The 22,463-nt window shown below is 38.5% G+C and overlaps 1 protein-coding gene across 4 annotated transcripts in view; it reads right to left on the bottom strand.

The window, feature by feature from the left end:
* Positions 1 to 22,463, bottom strand: part of ARHGEF33 (Rho guanine nucleotide exchange factor 33) — a 102,944-nt gene that overhangs the window by 70,705 nt on the left and 9,776 nt on the right. For 2 of the 4 annotated variants that reach the window (XM_056793428.1, XM_056793387.1), the window contains exons 2-3: positions 2,983 to 3,086; positions 1,238 to 1,287 (exon numbers count right to left, since the gene is read on the bottom strand). In XM_056793428.1, coding sequence (XP_056649406.1) covers positions 1,238 to 1,287; positions 2,983 to 3,001 — 69 coding nt within the window. In that variant the 5' untranslated portion in view covers positions 3,002 to 3,086. The remainder of the gene's footprint in view (positions 1 to 1,237; positions 1,288 to 2,982; positions 3,087 to 22,463) is intronic. The other 2 variants (XM_016424709.2, XM_016424714.2) reach the window with 1 other exon arrangement.

The raw sequence follows: 22,463 nt of genomic DNA on the forward strand, positions 1-22,463 counted from the left end.
GCCTGGTTGTTAAACATTTATCAGCATGTCACCCTGTTGCTGTATGAATATTTGAGCTCAAGAATTCAATAGGAAGTCCAGGGAATGAATACTTCTTAATGTTCTAGCACAGAGTTTTTCCCATATGCAACAGGACTTGGCATTTACCTTATAAAAATGTAAGGTGAAGGAATGATAAACCTGACCTTACCTACTACCCAGTTTTCCCTGGTCCCAGCTTTGCAAGTAAGCATTTCACACAAGATTACGGACAACACTAACCCTCCTGCTAAATGGACCATCCCAGAACCAGAAACCTAGGTTTTTGCTAAATTGTAAGAGGGTTTACGATGGTGCAGTGGACTGGTGCACCATGCTGGGAATCAGGAAGACTCCTCTTCTTGAGTTCAAATCTGGCCTCAAACATTTATTAGCTGTGGGATTCTGGGTAAGTCACTTATCTCTGTCTACCTCAGAATCTGAAAAATGATCTGGAGAAGGAAATGGCAAACCACCCCAGCATCTTTGCCAAGTAAACCCCAAATGGGATCACAAAGAGTTGGACATGGCTGAAAAAAAGCAACTAAATAACAATAAATGCAATAAAGGGAACATTGCATTGTCTCTAAGAAGGCTTTATTTCTTCAATTCATCTAATGATGGGTCTAAACTAGGAAAAGGAGGATTTAGTTCATCTGGATAATTTTTAAGTACAGAAAATGTCTATTTCATTCATTCAGACAACATGCAATAAACCTTTATTGTCTGCTACGTACAAAACTCTGCTAAGCATTATGGGAGATACAAAGATGAAATTGGACATAATTCCTGCCTCCAGGGGCTTACAGTCTAGTTAGGAAGCTAAAACATGAAAATATAATAGAACATTAATAAGTGCCTAAGAGAGGCAACAATATTTTGATGTTATTTTCACCTTGTAGTTAGGATGAGTGAAAGGGTAAAAGAAGGGAAAGCAATTAATAGTCACATAAATTATACATATTAGAAACAAAGTAAAAGCCTTTCAGTGGCATGACCAGTATGAGTTACTCAGATCCTGATTAAATCCCATAACCTTAATTGAGGATTTAAACTAGGCATTATTAAATAATCTCCCTTTTAAAGAAAATTTTCACATTTTTGGTTTGTATCTGCAGAGCCTTGCCCATAGTAGGTGCCAAATAAATGTTTATTGAACTGAATCATCAAGCACTAATTTGTATATGGAATTATCAAAAAACATTCTAAGTATCTTTACCTGGTAAATCTGTGTAGATGGGCTATTCACTGGCATAATCTCATTCTCTCCTGTGGGAATAAAGAATTTTGGTCAATAAAAATGATTTACTCTGGGATAATCATCTTAATACCTATGTATATAGTATGGAACAACTGGCAGGATTACTACCCATTACTATATGACAAGGAAACAAATGCATCAGAATGGAATAAGATGACCCATGCCATTCCAGGCTGTATATCTTGATGACTAACCCAAAATCTGACTGCTGTGGCATATGATTGAAACTGTGCTCTGCCATTTTGAGAAGTTTCTCAGTCAGCTCTACTGATTTCTGCTTATTTGGATACCATGTGGTCTTCCTTCATGCTCTGATACATTCCCTGGAACTGGTTAAGATTTTGACTGACAAATACCTTGCAGAACCAACGGAGGCTGTCCCTTTTCATTTGCCTACCAAATCTTTGTCTTCTTTTTCCTAGCTATAATCCTTTGCTTTCTGCTCTGTCTTCTTCCACTCTGGTTCTGTCCAGATTTGTGGTCTTCTTGCTTTATTCCCCTGCCTCCTGCACAAACCAGTGAAGGGAAAGGGAGATTCTCAATACTAAGGGAATTTGGAAAGCCAACAAAGACAATGGTAGAGAAGAACAGAGTGAGGAAGAGGGAACATGTTCTGCTGATAATGTGGACAGGAGGGACCTGATATGGAGAGCAATGGGAATAGTGAAAGACCTGATAAGACCTACAAGCCTAAAAGCTCTATGAATATGCATAACTAGTATTACTATCATCCTTGAAGAGAGTTAAGGCAGGTCTGTAAAAATATTTGACTTCCTGAACCATTTCAGCGATGAAAGCAAGACAACCCATCCAATCCTTTAATTAGTTTACCCTCTATGGATTGCATGCAATGACCAGTTTGTAGCATGAAATACTGTTGTAAAAACTAGAGAAGTGAAACTCATTTGTGTTGATATATCCAATGTCTTCCAGACACTGCTCTATTCTTGGGATTCAGCCTTGTTTGGGGGCATACTAGCACAAGTGAGCATTTCAGTAGGATCAGTCATAACATAATCAGTCCCAAAGTTATCAGTTATATGGATCCAATTGAAAACCAAGATCCCTGAATAAATTAGACAGTATTATAAGAAATAGACCCTCATATCCTCAAGGTGAAAGTGCCTCCAATAAGATCCAGATGATTTGTAATTATCTACTAATCACAGCACAAATCTGCTCAAGAAATATTTGGGTAAAATTCTATCCTTGTTTCACAGAAACACTCTATTTATTCAGAATCAAGTACTGCCAAGAAAAATATTCCTGCTTGGTATGAAGCATCTTAACAATATTTCCTATCTCTAGTACCCTTTAAAAAAATACCTTATCTTCTGCCTTGGTAATCATTCTAAGACAGAAGAGTGTCAAGGACTAGGCAATCAAAGTTAAATGACTTGCCTAGGGTCACACAACTAGGTATTGTCTAAGTTCAGATTTGAACCCATATCCTCCCAATTTCAGTTCTGGCACTCTGTCCGCTATGTGAACTATCTGTCCCTATATAGTACCCTTTAAGTAAATTACCTAATTGCTGTCATTTAACTATGATTATTATCTCTCCATTTTAGAAATAAGAATAATAGAAACTGGAATAGCTGTGACCTGCTCTACTAGCACACATTTCAGTTATTGGTAAAGGCAATGCTAGATCAGTATCTCTCAGCTTCTGAGTAGAAAGTAGAACTTGGGAGAATTCTAACCTTGTTTTGTTTTTTCCATCTTGCCTGTGGCTTCCCTGAGTCCAGATGTTGCTTTAGCATTGCATGGTCACCCCCATGATCAGGTCACGTCCCTCAGATTGGACCTATTAGTTGAAACCAACCATAAGTGACAGCAGGAAAATTTGGGGGGGATGAGGAGGGAGTGACCATATTCATTTTATGAGTGAACTTTTCCAAATCAAACTGGTACTTGGGAATCTAAAGATTAAGAGGCATAGCTATAAGGAACTTTAGAGGTCATTGAGTCCAAGCCTCTCATTTTACAAAAAAAAAGTAAAATTTTTGGTTTGTAGCCAGAAAGAAGAAGGGTTTTGCCCCAAGTCAAACAACTAATAATAGATAGCAAAGCCAGGAATTGAACCCAGATCTTCTCTGCCCTTTCTACCTCACCCTATTTGCTTCTCCTTTAAGTTGAATGAAATATGAGAGTAAAAAGAATATATGAAGAAAGGGCATAAATATAATTCAACAAATATTTATTGTATCAAAAAATAAGTTACCTACTAAAGGTATTTTAGAGTTGGAAGGGATCCTAGAAATTAATTAAAGAAAATATTTAATAATTTATAAGTAAATTATAATAAATAACACTCATATTATAAATGAGCAAACTGAACTCAAAGAGACAGCCTTGGAGTTAGGGAAACCTCAATTCAAGTCCTGTCTGTAGTTCATACCATCAATGTGCCTTGGGCAAGTAAGTCACTTAATCTAGAAATTAAACTGATCAATTAGTAAATATTTATTAAGCTCGAGATCTATGCTAAGTGCTGAGAGCACAGAAATCAAAGTGAAATAGTCACTGTCCTCATGGAGCTCACTTACATCCTATCAGAAGAGACAATCCATAGGTGTGCGTGTCTGTGTGTGTATATATGGTATAGGTACAAGGCGACCATTGAAAGAGATGCTTGAGCTGAGTCTTGAAGGAAGAAAGGGCTTCTAAGATTTGGAGGTGAAGAGAGGATGCATTCCAGACGTGGGAAACAGCCAGTGCAAAGGCACAAAGATGACAGTGCCATGATAAGAGATAGCCATGTTTGACTGGAATGTAGAAGGAAAGTAATATGTAATAAAGCTGAAAAGGGGCATCCAGGCCGTGTCATGAGGCTTTCATACCCCACAGAGTCTATATTTACTTCTCAAAGTATTGACAGATGAGTAACCTTGTTGAACCTATGAACCTATCCATGTAAGACAGATGGGCTCACATAGGGTGATCTATCTAAATGGATGGATTTGGCTCATGATAAATATCTCTGGAATCTGACCCACCCATTTAAATGCTATAAGTCTTGGGATATGATATTTAAGGATACAAAACAAAAACTACTTATCCAGTCACTCTTAAGGGCAAGGATTGCCTTTAGCTTACAATCACCAGTTTAACTGCTAAGCTGGTTACACACAAGGCCATCACAAAGAACAGATAAACTCATTTATCCAAGCAGACAACAAAGAAATTGGGAAAGTTCTTACAGCTTAGACTATACCAGACAATATATGAATAAATAAGCTCTTTAGCTGGGAGCAAGATCTACTCCAACCAAGAGAAAGTCTCTGATCTCATTCAAGGAAAAGTCTCCAAAATCTCTAGGGAGGCAACCTGGAAAATCAGGGCATGTTGAAGAGCTGGCTTCCCCTACATGGCCTCAGCTTCCAAGGCTTTCCTTTTCTCCACTGTATTTCTTCCAAAAATCTCTGGAGTCAATTCTGGCTCTTATATAGATGTGCAATATTACCTTGGCATTCTTTCCACCAGTCATATCTTTTTTACAAATCCAGAGGCATGAAAAATAGTCCAGGTTAGTTAGAAGCCTAGGTTAGAGATGCACTGGGATAATCACCATGGCAACGCAAGGAGAAAGGGTTACAGGGAGAAAAGACTTAAGTGACTAAGAAGGCTACTGCAATTTCCAGGTGACAGGTGATGTGAATTGAGCTGCTCTAGTGACTGTATAAGTAGAGAGAAGGTGACAGATGTGAAATTTTGTTTTGGAGGTAATTTGGTCACTGATTGGATATGGGAAGTGACTGAGAGTGAAGAATTCAGGATAACCTCGAGGGCACAAACCTTGGGAACTGGAAGGATGGTGGTGTCTCAACACAAATAGAGCATTTAGGTACTTGTAGACTTGTAAGAGCAGTTATATTTTACACATATTGAGTGGGGCATTCAGGTCAAAATGGGCAGCTGGTAATATAAGGTCATAGTTTAGGGTAGAGAGACTAGGGATGAATAAATACATGTGGGAGTCACCTACATATAGATGATAATTAAACTTAGAGGTGCTGATGAGATCCCCAAGAGGGCCCAAGACAAAGCTTTGCTCATACTTTGGGGAGTATGTAAGGGAAACCTCCAAGACTATAAATCACCAGTCTGCTTTACAGGAGGGAGTTCTTACAAAGAATGTTCCCAATAGTAATGAAATGGGTAGTTCAGACAAAAAAATATTAGACCATCACCACCAGCCCCCGAAAAAACTAAGGTCCAAAGCAATAAATACACTAGATAGTGGGGGAGAAATCATATAATCAAGTCTCCATTCCTACCTTCCATTGTAGACCCAGAAGACTATCTCCAGAATACTGCCCCTAGCTGAAGAAGTTCAGGGTTTTTATAGTGACTTCTTGTCCCTTTCCCTCTTCACAGGAGTCAATCACAGCTTCCAAATTGCCTAGTACTGCTGGGGGAGAGGGGGGGGGGGAGTGTCTGTGGGATCCACTTCTCACCCTCTGAAGGTGTTAACACTTATCAAAGGATTCACAAGTTTCTGACTGATTGAGTTATCACCCATCATTCATTTTAGCAAATGACTTGCAAACTCCCTTACTTAGTGTCTGGTGAGGTACTAAGTAGGGGTACTAAAAGAAAGTCTGATTCACACTTCACAGTTTTTAAACTCTACTAACGTTAGGTTCTTCATTTGCAATTCATAGTGTCAGAGTTGCCAGGAACACTGAGAAATTAAATGACGTGCTCAGATATAATCAGTATGTGTCAGAGATATGACTCGAATCCAGAGCTTTGTGGTTTCAGGATCATTCTCTGGCTATTATTCCAAATTCCCTCCCAATAAAAGGAGTGCCTATGAGGTCTAAACAAAGTGCTCTGGGATTCTAGAGGAGGAATTGTGTATTGAATATACAAATATTGTGTGTTGAATAAATTTATCTACATTGAGTAATGCTTTAGGAATTTAAAGATCTGTAGTTGCATTGCTGTGGGTTCTCTCTTCACTGTCACATACTGCAGCCCCATAACACCTTCATACGTGACCTTCATGGGCTACTGTAACCAAAAAAATTAATCACCTCATCTCTACCTCTGATTGTTTGGCTTCATGTGCCATATTCTCTTGGGGGAAAATTAATTCACTTCAAAGCCATATTTTACAGATATATTAAAAAGGAAAGATTTGAGCATGTATGAAAGCCAACACTACCTTTTCTCTAAAGCTCTCTTAGCTATTTTTGTTTCCCACTCCACACCTCATGTCTTTCTGCACACAAGTGGTATTTGATAAACATTGACTCTTGAGATTTAGCAAGAATAGACAAGTATAAAGTGTTTTAATGTTTAGAAAGTATTTGACATGCATTATTTCACTTAAACCTTACAATAAGGCTATAAGATAGCAGGTATTATTGTCATCCTCATTTTATAAATAAGAAAAGTAAAAAAAAAATTGTTGAGTTTAAAGGACTTGCCAATGGCCACATAAGGGAAAAATAAGTGAAAAAACAGGCAAGAAATCTTCATAGGCTATATGCAAAATGAAAATATGCAGTCTTTCATTGTCAATATTGTGACCCTGGGCAAGTCACTCAACTCCCATTGCCTATACCTTACCACTCTTCTGCCTTGGAATCAATATATAGTATTGATTCTAAGATGGAAGGTAAGGTTTAAAAAACAAACAAAAAGGCATTATTAAACCCATATGTCCACCGATTTTTAAAAAGTTTTAAAAAACCTTCATGCCTGACAAAAGGTAAATAGAATAACTATTCTAGAAGAGAAAAACAATCGTGCTTATTACCTATAGAAAAATAGAGTGGTTGGAACATATTCTTGTTACCTAATAACTTTCACAGGAATTTGAAGAGTAGAAGGGAAAAAACTTTTTTTCCCACATTAGACAACGTTATACAACTCCTTGCCATCTTCTTTATCCCCAAATTTCCTTCATGCCCCACAGTGAATTGTTCTTCACCCTTTTCTAGGTCAACCCTGCTTCTATCTTCTCTTTGTAATAACTGATAGTCCCTGCTCTTTTCCTTTGACCAGATGGTTGTGATGCCAGCTCTTTACTTCTTTATCTTCCCTTCTCCCCTCCCCACTTTCTATCTTTCTACAGTTTACAGATGAGAAATGGAGCTGTGGTAGTAGCTCTTGTCCCTTAAAAATAACCTACAGGGAATTGTTGTCACAAAAACTGCAGAGTGAAATTGAAAGTCTATTGTCTCTTGACTGTTTTGAGTCTAAATTCTCTTAGCCTTCACCAATGAGTTGGAAACAATCCAGGTGCCCAGGCTGTGTATGCAGAAGCTATCAAAAAGTCTAGAAAATAGCTGATCAGTATTAATGAGGGATTTTTACTGCTCCTTCCACAACCGCAGTAATAAGAATATTATGTACAAGACAAATCACCAGAGTTAGAAGTGAGATGAGCATAGTCTGCAGCCATGATACAAAGATTGAGTTAACTGGCATTCTATGGAGATCAAGTCTATGACCTTAACCTCATTATCACTGTGCTTTAACCAACTGAGGTTAAAATAAGAAATGATCTCACACTGAAGCAAAAAGAGATTTAGGTTAGGACAAGAGTGATACGTGAAATGGTCTATTGAGCAAGAAGTGGAATGTTCTTCCCTGGAGATCTCTAAAAATAGATTGCACAGCTAAATAGCTTGCATGGTTTAGGGTCAAACTTGCCCAGATGCCAAGGTTGAATTAGCTAATCTCTGGAGGTCTTTATAGCTCTGAGATTCAATTTTATTGGTTTCTAACCACCTCAAAAAGGTGCTACTTGAGCCAGTGGTATTAGGGGAAGAGCACTAGTTTTGGAGATAGAGGACCTGGGTCTGAGTCATGGTTCTAAAAAACTATAGGGGTGACTTTGGGTGAGTTACTCATTTTTAAAAATTTTATCTTTATTTTATTTCAATAACAAATTTATACATAAGTTTTCCAAAGTTCCCACAATTCATGTTATCTCCTTTCCCTGTTCCCTCCCCACTCTGGGAATTGACAAGCAGTTCAACTGAGTTATACATGTATTATCTTTGGGTGAGTTACTTAAACCTCCTTGGGCATACATTTCCTTATCTATAAAATTAGGAAAGTGGACCAGATCACCTCTAAAAATCCCTGATGGTTCTGATTCTATTTTCTTAATATATTCATTATGATAGACTGAACAAATCCATATATTTTAGTTGGTGATTATCTATCTGGGCAGGTAAATGGCACAGTGAATAGAATACTGGGGCTGGAGTCAAGAAGACTCATCTTCCTTGAGGTTAAATCAGGCCTCAGATACTTACTAACTGTGTGACCCCAGGCAAGTCACTTACCCCTATTTGCCTCAGTTCCCTCATCTATAAAAATGAGCTAAAGGACGAAATGGCAAACCACTCCAATATCTTTGCCAAGAAAATCCTAAATGGGGTCATAAACAAACATGACTGAAACATCTGCATGGCAAGAAAAATGATCTAAAAATGCCATAAAAAAGTTATATTTGAACATTTTTCCTGGATGATATAACTAGATTCCTTATAAAGTCCATAAAAATTTCAATAACTATTCATTACCAAAAATATTCCTTCCACAGACTGATCCAGAACATGCTCACACAAATCCTTGGATAAGTGGACTACCGACTAGTTACCTCTCACTCTCACTTATACACACAACCACAAATATTCACACAACCACAGGACTGTGGAAGACTTTTCAGCTACTACTGTGACACAAAATGAAAGTGTGGGGCCTCTGGGAATAGAAATTAATTGAAAGCAGCGCTCAGTTAATTTCCATTTCAAGGTTCTTTATTGAATGGGACTTTAGTTGCACATTTTCAATTTAGTATAAAATGAGAACTTTTTAAGAGGATGGGGAGATATTTCTCCCTGGGACTGGGATAGTTCATCTGGGCAAATTCTGCCAGTATTTTGGAAGGGGGAATTCTGCACAACCTTTATTAAGCAGATCAGTGATATGTAGGGAGGATGTGAAGGTTGGGGGAAATATTCTGAACGTTTTTCTTTTCCTTATCAAAGTAGTCCCTCATTTCAAGAAATGTGGCTAGTTATATAAAAAAGTCAAGTTAACAGTGTCCTCTTTGGTCTTGAGTCAGTAAATTTTAGTGATTCAGTTTATTAGAATATCTTTTCTTTTTCTTCTTTCTTTTTTCTTCCTTCCTTCCTTCCTTCCTTCCTTCCTTCCTCATTCCCTCCCTTTCTCTCTCTTTCTCTCTGTCTTTCTCTTTCCTTCCTTCCTTCCTTCCTCATTCCCTCCCTTTCTCTCTCTTTCTCTCTGTCTTTCTCTTTCCTTCCTTCCTTCCTTCCTTCCTTCCTTCCTTCCTTCCTTCCTTCCTTCCTTCCTTCCTTCCTTCCTTCCTTCCTTCCTTCCTTCCTTCCTTCCTTCCTTCCTTCCTTCCTTCCTTCCTTCCTTCCTTCCTTCCTTCCTTCCTTCCTTCCTTTCTTCCTTTCTTTCTTTCTTTCTTTCTTTCTTTCTTTCTTTCTTTCTTTCTTTCTTTCTTTCTTTCTTTCTTTCTTTCTTTCTTTCTTTCTTTCTTTCTTTCTTTCTTTCTTTCTTTCTTTCTTTCTTTCTTTCTTTCTTTCTTTCTTTCTTCCTTTCTTCCTTTCTTTTTCTTCTTTTAGCAATCAGGGTTAAGTGACTTGCCCAGGGTCACACTAGGAAGTATCTGAAGTCAGATTGAATCCAAGTCCTCCAGATTTCAGAACTGGTGTTTTATCTATTGTTTCTTAAGATACAAATTAACTGAAAAATAAACCAAAACAGCCTGAAATTTGAGACTAGTTGGATGATAGATTTAGAGCTAAAAGGGTCTTTAGATGCATTTTTTACATAAGGATTCTGATGCTCAGAGATGTGAAATTTCCTACCCAAAGTCATCCAGTAAAAAAGGAGAGGCAAGATTTGAATACAGGTTTCTTTGACTCCAAAGCCAATAACCTTTCACCACGTACAGTACTACTATTCTGTTCTTCTTATATAAAAGGAGTTGCTTTTAAGTCATTAGACTGTAGAACTTTGGACTTGATGATATCCATTATTATCAGGATTTGAAGTGATAGTTAGGAAATGTTATCTATAATTCAGTAAAGAGGTGTGTTTTGTTATCTGTATCTTTCTGGAGGGAGGTCTAGGTTGTTTACAAGTGCATATAGAGATTGTCATTTTTGTACTCAGCCAGAACTACTTATAACTGCACAAGGAAAAGTTCAATTGGAGGTGAGCAGAATGACAGCAGTAGAGAGGACAGTCTGGTCATGAGTGCAGACATTCAGAGAGAGGAAATGGTTCGCTGCACTGAGAGCCAAGACTTAGCTCTCATAGAGGATGGAGAGAAAAGAGGACCCCGGGAAGAAGGCAATATGAGCTTAAGAATAGTGGCATTGTGCTGTCAAAAGTAAGTGAGTGTAAGTAAGTACAAGTAAGATGTGGGGATCTGCACTGTAAGGATGAAGTGTGCTTCCCCACCACACTACCTCCAGGTGTTGCCATCCTGGGTCAAAGCCCAATTCCCCCTTTCCTAGTTATAGCTCTGGGAGCCCCATACTTTACAGACTCCTGTTCTAATCCCTCCATGGGAGGTGGGGGTGGTGGGGCTAGATTTTACTTTTTACTTCCACACCCTCCTCCCTCTTGTATCTGCCAGAGGGGGCTCCTTCTGATAATTCCATCCATATCTGAAGAAAGATCTCTTTTGGTCACATGATATGTCAGATACACATAAAATGAACCCTGCATTTTGGTTTTGGAGAACCTGTGGGGGAAAAAAGCCTGAAATAATTCTTTTCTTTCTTCTTGTGCTGGGAGAAGAGGAAAATAAAAAGGAGGTGAACATGGGTAGATGGGAGAAGCTACAAATGAATAACTCTCCTCCTAGTTACAATTCTTTTCTTAACTTTGCAGAGAGAAACAAAACCTGGTGTCATGAAGTGACTGGCCTTTAGTGATTCAATAAACATATTAGAAACTAAAAACACAGAGTGACCGATAAAATAACTCTAGATTCCCCCATGAGCAAGGGACAGGACATTTGCTGCAATCCAGAGAGACATATCCTTTGGGTCTGCTTTATTAGGTACCTTGTAAAATAGACCAACAGTCGCCGAAGCCTATTTTGGGGTAGGAAGGAAAACCAGGTTATTGCTGCCTCTCTTGAGAGACATTTATTACTAATTCAGCTAATGTGCTATTCAATTAGGTTCAGCCTTTGGCACTCTCTAAATTGAAATTACCCCATACCTGAGCAGCTCACTTTCTCTTTTCTCTCAAAATCTATTGTATTTGAAGTTTTAAGACCTGGCTTCAAATCCCAGCTCTTCCCACCTTTGGGCAAGTCATATAACATTTCTGAATGTCAGGTTTCTCATCCACAAAATAAGGGAGTCGGAATAGAACCCATTCCCTGAGATCCTTTTCAGCTGGGATGGATACTTCAAAACCTAGGTAGGGCATGTCTCACTCCCTCCAACATCCTGGAGAAAGTGGGACATGAGTGCAGGCCACAGTGATCCTCCCCCACCTCCAGTGAACTCCTAGAACCACCTGTCTTTACATTTATTTGTCATGAAATATCTTTTTAGATGTTGATTTTGTCTGTACACAGAATCATAGTTTATTTTTTTTTAATTTAAAAAAATTTATTTAAGCGATTAAGAAAATTTTTCCATGGTTACATGATTCATGCTCTTTCCCTCCCCTCTTCCCACCCCCCTCTCATAGCCAATGAGCAGTTCCACTGGGTTTTACATGTATCATTGATCCAGACCTATTTTCATATTATTGATATTTGCACTAGTCATTAGCTAGAGTCTCCATCCCCAATCACATCCCCATCGAACCATGTGATCAAGCAGTGGGTTTTTTTCCTACTCCCACAGTTCTTTCTCTGGATTCGGATAACACTCTTTCTCATGAGTCCCTCAGAATTGTCCTAGACCATTGCATTGCTGTTAGTAGAGAAGTCCACATTTGATTGTGCCACAGTATATCCATCTCTGTGTATAATGTTCTGGTTCTGCTCCTTTCACTCTGTATCAGTTCCTGGAGGTTGTTCCAGTTCACATGGAATTCCTCCAGTTCATTAGAATCATAGATTTTAAATAGCTCTTCCAAGGGCCATCTCCTCCAACTGTATATGATCAAGAATCTTCTCTTCCAGACAGGTCCTGGGTTCAAACCTGACCTCAGATACTTCCTAGCTGGGAGACCCTAGGCAAGTCACTCTATCTCCAGTGCTTAGCCCTTATTGCTCTTCTGCCTTGGAACGAATACATAGTATTGATTCTAAGATGGAGGTAAGAGTTAAAAAAAAAAAAAAGAATCTTCTTTTCTGATATCTCCGAAAATTGGTCATCCAGGTTTTGCTTAAAGACCTCTAGCTCTTGCTATTTTCTAAGAGAGCAACTATCTTCTAAGAGAGCCCATTCCTCTTTTTTTGGATAGCTCTAATTGTTGGGAAATTTGTCCATACACCAAGCCAAAATTTACCTCTTTGCAGCTTTTACCCATTGCTTCTCAATCAGCCCTCTGGGGTCAAATCCAGCATCTTTTCCACATGTTAATCTTTAAAGATTATGGGCAGCCTTAGGTGGACCAGTGGATAGAGTCCAGACCTGGAGTCAAGAAGACTCTTTTTCCTGACTTTGAATCTGACCTTAAACACTATCTGTGTGACTCTGGGTAAGTCACTTGTCCTTATTTACCTCAATTTTCTCATCTGTAAAATGAGCTGGAGAAGGAAATGGCAAACCACTAGTATCTTTGCCAAGAAACCCTTAAGTGAGGTCATGAAAAGTCAGATACAACTGAAATGACTAAACAAAAACCTTCAAATGGTAATTAAAGACAACTTGATGGACCCCCTCAGGTCTTTTTTCCCAGCTGTACAATTTCAGACCCTCCAACCAATGCTCCTATGGCATGATGAATGGATATAATCATGGCTTTTCACCATGATAGTCATCTTTCTCTGGATGTTCTCCAATTTAAAAATCTCTTCTCAAATAAACTATTAATCCTTTCAAAGCAGAAATAACACTTACGAAATGTCAACTGTGTGTAGAACCCCATTAGGTGCCAGTAAAGACAAAGTTAAGAGACAATGTTTGACTTTAAAGAACATATATAGAACCCCACTGGGCAGAAGAGCTTAGTGAGGAAGCTGATGGTACAAAGGATAGATAGAGTCTTTGAATCAGGAAGACTTGAGTTCAAATCTAGCCTCAGGTGCTTCCCACCTTTGTGCCCTTGGGCACATCATTTAACTTCTGTCTTTTAACCACTATATGCCTCAGTTTCCTCATCTATAAAATGGGGGAAATAACAGCCCACCTCCCCCTGTGAATATTAAATGTGTAAAGCTATTTATAAACCTTAAACCTCAACCTAAGTGATGGCTATTATCATAAATGCCTGTTGAAGGAATGAGTGATTGAAAATTAGTTTCCTGTGTCCAGGAGAGCATTCAATCATGACAAATGCAGGACCATGAATTTCCTCTCCCCTAGCCCCTCAAGTGTGTTTGTTGAGTTTGTCTGTTTTAGTTGGGGAGGAGTTTACTGTTCTCTTCTAGGCAGCTAAGAGGCAGCAGAGTAGACAGAGCCCAGGGTCTGGGCCAGGAAAGCTCAAGTTCAAATCTAACCTCAAATACTTCTTAGTTGTGTGACCCTGGGCAAGTCATTACCTCTACAATAAAACAGAGATAATAATAGCACCTACCTCCCAGGATTATTCTGAGGATCAAAGGAAATATTTGTAGAAAAGAAGAGAAAGATCATTTATTCAGCACCTACTATGTACCAGATGCTTTCATAAATATTATCTCCTTTCTAACTATTCTTTCCACACCCATCTTCCTAGTTTGATATGGAACGACATCAAAACACTTCTCAACTGTGGGTTGAGGTCTACCTTCTTTAGAAAAGTCCATTTATTTATACCTTCTACACTTTCTTCCAAGTAACAATAACAACTGCCATTTATAGAGGACTTACTATGTGCCAGACACTGTGCTAATTACTTTACAAACATTATTGAATTTCCATGCATTTCTTGCATAGTTGTGTGGGACAGGAAATTATGCTATACCTATTTGAACCTTGCAGTTCTTCTTGGAGTGGCCTTTTCCAAACCCCTGTGATGTAAAGCAGATTTTCTTGGGAATCCCTTCCTACTTATGGGCCCCAGAAACTCTATTATGACTTTTGTGAGTGAAAAAAGCATTTATTATTTTTTTGTTCAAAGATATTTTGTACCTATAATAATAATTTTCTGAAATTATAAGATCCAAATTGCCTCCCTCCATTCAGTCCCTCCCTCCTTTCAGAGATAATAAGCAATTTGATATGAATTATACATGTATTAACATGAAAAGCATACTTCCATTTTGGTTGTTGTTGTAAGGGGATACTCATACAAAACCAAAACTCCCAAATGAAACCATAAATACACTAATACAAAAAAATAATAAGCTTTGATCTACATCTGACTCTAATAGTTTAAGGCATTTATTAAACACTTCTTATATGAAAAGCTTTGAGTTTAAAAATAGAAAAGATGCTTTCTGTGGTCAAGGAGCACCCTTTCTAATGAGGAAAACAACCCAACTCTTCACCTGGGTTACTGTCCCTTCGAAGCAGAAAGTTGTTTCTTTGCTAAAGCTACTGTGGGGCTTTCTTTACTCCTGAGAATCTACCATCTTTCATGTCTTCCATGAGAAGCAGTATGGGACATAATGAGTACTGGCTTGCCAGCCTAGCCTCACCTCTCACTTCTGTACCTTAGTCCTGTGATACATTCTTCATTTTTGGCATTTAAAATGTATAAGAAGCCAAAGATGGGAAGAACAGTTGGATGGGACCAAATTTATACAGAGATGCTAGATGTGGGTTTTGGAGGAGGTGAGAAACCAATTCTCAACATAGTCGAAAGAGAAGAAAATAGGAAACATCAGGGGGAACGAATAAACCTCCCCAAAAGGCAACTAAGAAGATGTAGTCATTATTGGTCTATATGCTGACTTTCCTGTTTCTACTCAATATGGCAATAAATCTTGTGTAGCTTGCTGAACAAAGTTTCACCAGTGATATTACACTACAGTTAGCTTTGGTGTATCCATGTGTACACAAAAGTATGACTTTATTAAATTGCCTACTCACTAATTAAAGTATATGATCCTTATCCCAGTAAGCATCTAAAAGAAACAGACATGGAAGTTTAACTTGATAGTGGTATACGTTTATCATCTCTAGTGCTATTTCATATAAATAATGTAGCTTTTCCTGCTTATCTCAATCATATCAATTTTTTTAGAAGACTGCTTTATGCTTGCACATCAGGTAGGCTTTGGATGATCCATTATTTTAATTATTTGAACATTCTGGCAAACAGTTGCCATACAACACCACTGGAAGACTATTGATAAGAAAAGGCAGATCTTTGTAACACAATTTGTAACTGTAACACAATTGACTAAAGTAAAAAACCCACTGTGTTCTTTATTGCCAACTATTTTTAGAAGTATTTAATTCAATAAAGTGCTGCTTTAAAGGTCAGTCTCCAATGAAGTGTCTTCCATGCACATGTTAAAATTACATAAGATACTTTAAAGATGTAACAACAAAGATAACTTTCTTCGACCACTCTACAATTGAATAATGAATATACCAAGCGACACATGAAGCTGGGAGACATAGTCCCCAAAGTTGTTTTCATAGCATGGAGGATACCTACCACAGATTCAAATGGAGCAGGGTTTCCCTTAGCGATGGTGAGGTCCTCCAGTTGTTCCTGTTTGGAGATGATTTTGTGCTGACTGCATCAAGCTCTAGAATATTGCAGAGCTGTCTGCATGAGATCTAAAATCACTCAAATGAGTTTGCCCAAACTATCCACATAAGGGAAAAAAGTGAACCACTAATGCCTATTACCCAGGCTACCTTATGTACTTAGATCAATGGTTCACAGAGGTGGGCCATCAGGACATTTATCTTGGGCAAACACTGCAGACTGACAAGAACTTAGTTCAGAATTCAATAGGAGGAAAGCAAACTATATATCATTTGGGAAATTGCATAGTGCTTTCACATCATCCTAAGCTCCTCTTGGAAAAAAGATCTGTCTTTTCTCATCAATAGTCTTCCAGTGGTGTTGTATGGCTATTGTTGGCCAGAGTGTGCAAATAATTAAAATAATGAGTCACCCAAAGGCTACTGGATGGGCAAGGATTAAAGGCAAGCATAAAAACCAGAAGATTTGAAAAGATAAGGATATAATAAGAGAGATTCATGATGGGATGAGGCGGTGACTCATTTTCACTCAGAGAGAATGCAATAGTAAACTGTATATAGCCTGTTCACTCTTTTAGTAGCCACACAATATCAGGAAAAGTAGAGCATGTTAGGGGGATGCCCAGTAGTAATTTAATGGGAGGACTTGAATGAGAGTTGCATAGAAGGAGGAGCTGTGGGTGGCTTTTGATGGTAGGAACAGCCATGTGAATAAGATCAAAGCTATCTTTACCAAAATAACACGTATTGGGAGCATGTGGAGAGGCAACAAGGTGGCTCAGTGGATTGAGAGCCAGGCCTATTTGAACCCCAAGTCTGAGTTCAAATCTTGCTTCAGATACTTCCTAGCTATGTGAACTTGGGCAAGTCACTTAATCCCCATTGCCCAGCCTTTACACCTCTTCTGCCTTGGAACCAATACATAGATTGACTCTAGGACATAAGGTAAGAATTTTAAAAAATAATAACATGTATGATCTACAATTACTGACTTTTATGTATGCCAACTAAATTGCAAGTTCCTTAAGAGAGTAGGTTTTTATTACCGTTATAGGGGAGGTAACCCCCAAAGTACCTAGCTAGCCTAGCATGGTGCCTTGCATATAGTAGGAGTTTAATAAATGTTTACTGATGATGCATAACGGTGCTAGAATTGAGCCTGCCTAGACATTGTAAATGCCAAAAATTTGACAAAGTAGTCCCTGATTTTTTTGCTTATAACACAAAATCATTCTTTGCAATAAGCCATCAGAGTATGCAATGGCAGAGCAGGGAAACTGGATTTCAAATTCCATACAATTCATGGAACAACTAGGAGAGCTCAAAGCTGTGGCAATATGGGAATTTAGTTTATTTGATTATGCATATTTGTTATAAGACTGGTTTTTTTAACCTCTTCAAGCCAGGGAATTGAACAAAAAAACTTAAAATTTAAAAATGGAGGATAACAAAAGGAAAGCCAGAAAGAAACATTAACAGGATACTTTTGAAAGCTACAGGTTGAATTTATACATAAAAGCTATACATAATAAACATCAACAGTTTTATCTACAATCATTTATCCATTCTACTATCTGTATGGAAAGATCCATTTTAGTTGATATTTATTTAATTCAAAAAAATTTTAACACCTCAATGCTGTAGATACACTCCTTGAGAACTCCTAGTTTAGCATATGGGTCTCGGGATAAAAGTTGTCATTACATATGATGTAGCTCAATTCCATTAGATTATAAGCTCCTTGAAGACAAGGGCTGTCTTTTGTCTTTTTGTATTCCTGTAAGTGGGAGAATTGAGATATGAACTTCCAGGGGAATTCAGCTGTGTCCTGAAGTCTCCCATTTAAGCCTAATAACCATAAGTGGGAAAGAATGGGCAAGAAATGCTATAAAGGTGATTCCTCTTACATCTAAAATGGATCACACTGATGTGCTCCCCTTGATGAGGCACTAAGATCTGGACTGAATCGGGGTACTTAGACAATGTTAACACCTTTGTTAACAAGATGAATACTCAAGATAAGACTTTTTGTGGTGGGAGACTCTCTTGAAAAGGTATGAACTCCAGGAAGAGGAGGAAGAGGAGAAACAGACAGACAGACAGACAGACAGATTCTCTTTGCTAGGGACCCTAGACCCTGGGTTAGGAATATAATGCTGCTGATAGGGAGGTAAAAGTAGGTTGCCTAACTCAAATAAAATGTGAAATCTCTCCCCTTCCAAGGAAACCTCTGTTGGGTTAGTGTGTCTAAAAGTGATAAGATAGATCCCTGAGAAGATTGGGTCAAGAGGAAGAAGGCTGGCTTTCTTTCAGTCCTTCAATCCATATTTGTATGTATGTATCTTGGTTGTGGTTGTTGTTGCTGTTGAGTTGTGTGACTCCATTTGAAGTTTTCTTGGCAAAGATACTGGAAACCAATGGGGTTAAGTGACTTGTACAGGGTGACACAGCTAACAAGTGTTAGAGGACAAATTTTAACTCAAATCTTTCTGATTTTATGACCAGTACTCTACCCACTGTGCCTTTTAGCAGTGTGTGTGTATGTGTGTGTGTGTCTAGAAGACTGTAGAGATTCCTTGGGAGAGACTTTTGGAACATTTTGTTCATGTATGTGTATGGTCCTTTGGGAAGGAGAGTCCTTATGAGATCTCTGTAATGGATACTTGAAGTTAACTTTTCCAATCCCCTCATGCCACAGATGGGAAATGAACATGGGATTGTTAAGTGACTTGACCAGAGTCACACTGGTAAATCAGAATTTGAAGTCAGGTCTTCTCTTGATGAGCTTAGCTGCAAGTCCTTTCTGTTTTTGTCTTTATATATATATATATATATATATATATATATATGTCTATATTTGTCTAAATATATGTCTTTATTATTGGTAGGATTTTTTTGTCAGTTAAATTAAACTTGTATTATTAGACTAAGTGTTTGCATGAGAACTGATACAATTGATAGATCACTGGACCTAGAGTCAAGAAGACCTGGGTTTGAATTTGACCTCAGACTTTTACTAGCTGTGTGACCCTGGAAAAGTCACCTAAGCCCATTTACCTCTGTTTTTGAGTGATCTGGGCATTAGCTAGATTCTGAATTTATAGGATAAATCCTAGGAAGGAAAATATCAAAGAGATTTAAAACCACAAAATTGAACTTAGTCTAACACAATTCAGTTTCCTTTAATCCCCTACCTTTTGTCTTAGAATTGATACTAAGTGTTGGTTCTAAGGCAGAGGAGCAGGAAGGGGTAGGCAATAAAAGTTAAGTGACTTGCCCAGGGTCACATATCTAGGAAGTGCAGTCAGACCCTCCCATCAAGAGTCCTGACTCTCTATCCCCAGAGCCACCAAGTTGTCCTGACAATTTCAATTCAGTAAACGTTTTTTTTTAAGCACCTACTATGTACTAGGTACTGTGCTAAGCACTGGGGTTAACAAAAAAAAGGGGGAGGGGAGCATTCCCTCTTCTCAAGAAGCTTCTAATCTAATGGGAGTGACAACACATAAAAACAACACACACACACACACACACACAAAGTAAGCCATATACAGGATAAACAGGAAACAACAGAAGAAAGGATTCTGGGCCATTAGTTACATTTTAGTATTTCAAAATTTCTATGGTTTCAGCAGTATAGTTGCTCCCTTCATGGAGGAGGATCAAAACCTGTCCATGCTCAGGAGAAGGACCTTAGGAGGTACCCAAATTGAGATAGCCTGGTCCTTCAACAATAAGCCTAGGATCAGTCTGTCAGTAGGCATTGACTTGTAGCCTTTCCTGCTTGGTAGAACTCTAAGAGCCTTCCAGAGTTCAAGGTCAACTCTGGACCCCTGTGAGTTATTGAAACTGGACTTCAGGGGAGGAAACTTGGTATTATTGAATATAAATGTATACAATAAGGATAATTAACACAAACTTAATGTATCTAATCAGAGGGTTTCAACCATACTAAAGTCTTAGAGTTGGTTAGTTGTGGGTAGGGATAAATATAGGGAGTTTCCAAAAATGAGCAAAGAAAATAGTATACCGGGGTAGCTGGGTGGCCCAATGGGTTGAGAGTTGGGCCCAGAAACAGGAAGTCCTGACCCCAGATACTTCCTAGCTGTGTGGCCTTAGGCAAGTCACTTAACCCTCATTGCCTCATCCATACCACTCTTGTGCCTTGGAACCATTACATAGTATTGATTCTAAAACAGAAGGTTAGGGTAGGAAAGAAAAGAAGAAAAAAGAAAAGAAGAGAACAAATAGTAAAGAAAAGAAAAGAGTACATGATCTGGCAGCAGAAGTAGTTTGAATTCTCCCACATTTCATTTTCACTAGAAACATGGTCTGCCATGTTTCTCCTCCATCAGCACCCACTTTAAAACTCTGCAGCTTTCCAATTTCCTCCCTTCCCTCCCCTTCCCCTACTCTAAGGGCATCTTTCTCAGTGACCCCTTGCCTTTCTATCAAATGTCCTTGGGTCTTCATGTCACCAGCCTAACCCCTCAGGGACAGAGGTGGAATGTCTACTGACTGCCTAGGTTCAATGCAATGAATTTACCTTTGTAATCAGGAGCAGACAGTCTCCATGGGGCATAGAAATATAGTGGTAAGATGCTCCAGTTGTAACCCATTTCCCCTGAATCCCATTGATTTGTAGGTGTGATATTTTTTTCTCTGATAGAATGTAAGCTCCTTTGAGGCAGCAATTATTTTTTGTTCTTTGTTCTTGTTTTTTGTTTTTGTCATTGTATCTCCAGTGTCTACTCAATTTTTTTAAAACTAGATCTGTGATTTCATGAATGTTAGAAGTGTCTAAGGGGCAGGAAAGTGGTGCAGTGAATAGAGCATAGAGCTGGAAGTCAGGAAGGCTCATTTTTCAGAATTCTAATCCAAACTCAGACACTTACTAGCCATGTGACCCTGGGCAAGTCATTTGCCCAGTCTTGTTTACCTCAATTTCTTCATCTGTAAAATGAGCTGGAGAAGGAAATGACAAACCACTCCAGTATCACAGCCAAGAAAGAGGACTCAGATATAACTGAACACAGTTATAAGGAATGTCTAATGAGGTAACTTCCTCCATCAATGCAGATGTACCCTCTCTACAATTCAGAATATTAAGGAATTGCCTGAAATACCTGAGGTACAATGGCTTCTCTTGAACTGTATGAGAGTGGCAGAGAAAGGATCAAACCTCAGTCTTCCTAACTTCCTAGCAGCTCTCTGTCCACCACCACCATGCTGCCTAGGAGGCTCTTAATAAATGCTTGTTGATTGAAGCATTGAGGTCCAGAAAGTAGAAATTATTTGCCCACAATAATATGGATTTATTGGGCATACTGAAATAATGCTGGGAACTCAGATTCAAATTTCACATGTAAAGCAGCATAGTGATTTTTTAAACAATTATAACCTTTCTCTGGGGTGTTAAAAAGAAAATCTAAAAATTAGATAAAAGTTTGACAATGGAATTCAATCATTGTTAAGAAGTAGAAAAAATCTGTAGACTTAATCTAGGACACTGGAAACAAAGGGACTGGCAAAGGCAACAGCTTGAGATCAAGGCAAACATCTTTAGGTCAGGGTTCTTTACCTTTTCTTGTGTCATGGACCCCTTGTGAAGCCTATGGATCCCTGCACAGAATAACATTTGTATTTATTTATCTTTGTCTATTTACTTATTAGAATCATTACCTTCAATCTTGGAATCAATACTGTGTGCTGGTTCCAAGGCAGAAAAGTGGTAAGGAAGGGCTCATTGATGGGGGTAAAGTGACTTGCCCAGGGTCACACAGATAGGTCATTTCCAAGGTCAAATTTGAATCCAAGACCTCCTGTCTCTGGGATTGACTCAGAATAATGCTTCTAAAATACATAAGATTTTAAAGGGAGCCAACTAAAATATGTTATTATGTATTAGGTCTAATTATATATATTTAATTATAATTATATATATGGAAGCATCTGAGGAGAGAAGGTATATTGGAGAGATGTTATCAGGATTAAATTGACTAGACTTAGCAACAGATTCATATGGAGGGATGCAAGAGGATTCCAAGATGGTGCCTATCAAAATATTTTTCAAACAAGCACAGGGGGCATCTAAGTGGCTCAGTGAACTGAGAGCCAAGTCTAGAGATGAGAGGTCCTGGGTTCAAATGTGTAACCTGGCTGTGTGACCCTGGGCAAGTCACTTAACCCCCATTGCCTACCCCTTTCCACTCTTCTGTCTTAGAATCAATACACCATATCCAAGATGGAAGGGAAGGGTTTTAAAAAAAAAGTGCAAAAATCTCAGATTAAGAATCCTGCCTAGGGCCTCCTCTCTGTCAGGCAGTCAACAAGCCTTTATTAGCACTAGGCATACTTTGCATTGGGCATCTTATGCCAAGTCCTGGAGTGAACAGAAAGGC

Source organism: Monodelphis domestica, chromosome 1 (assembly GCF_027887165.1).
Source record: "Monodelphis domestica isolate mMonDom1 chromosome 1, mMonDom1.pri, whole genome shotgun sequence".
Taxonomy (NCBI): Eukaryota; Metazoa; Chordata; class Mammalia; order Didelphimorphia; family Didelphidae; genus Monodelphis; species Monodelphis domestica.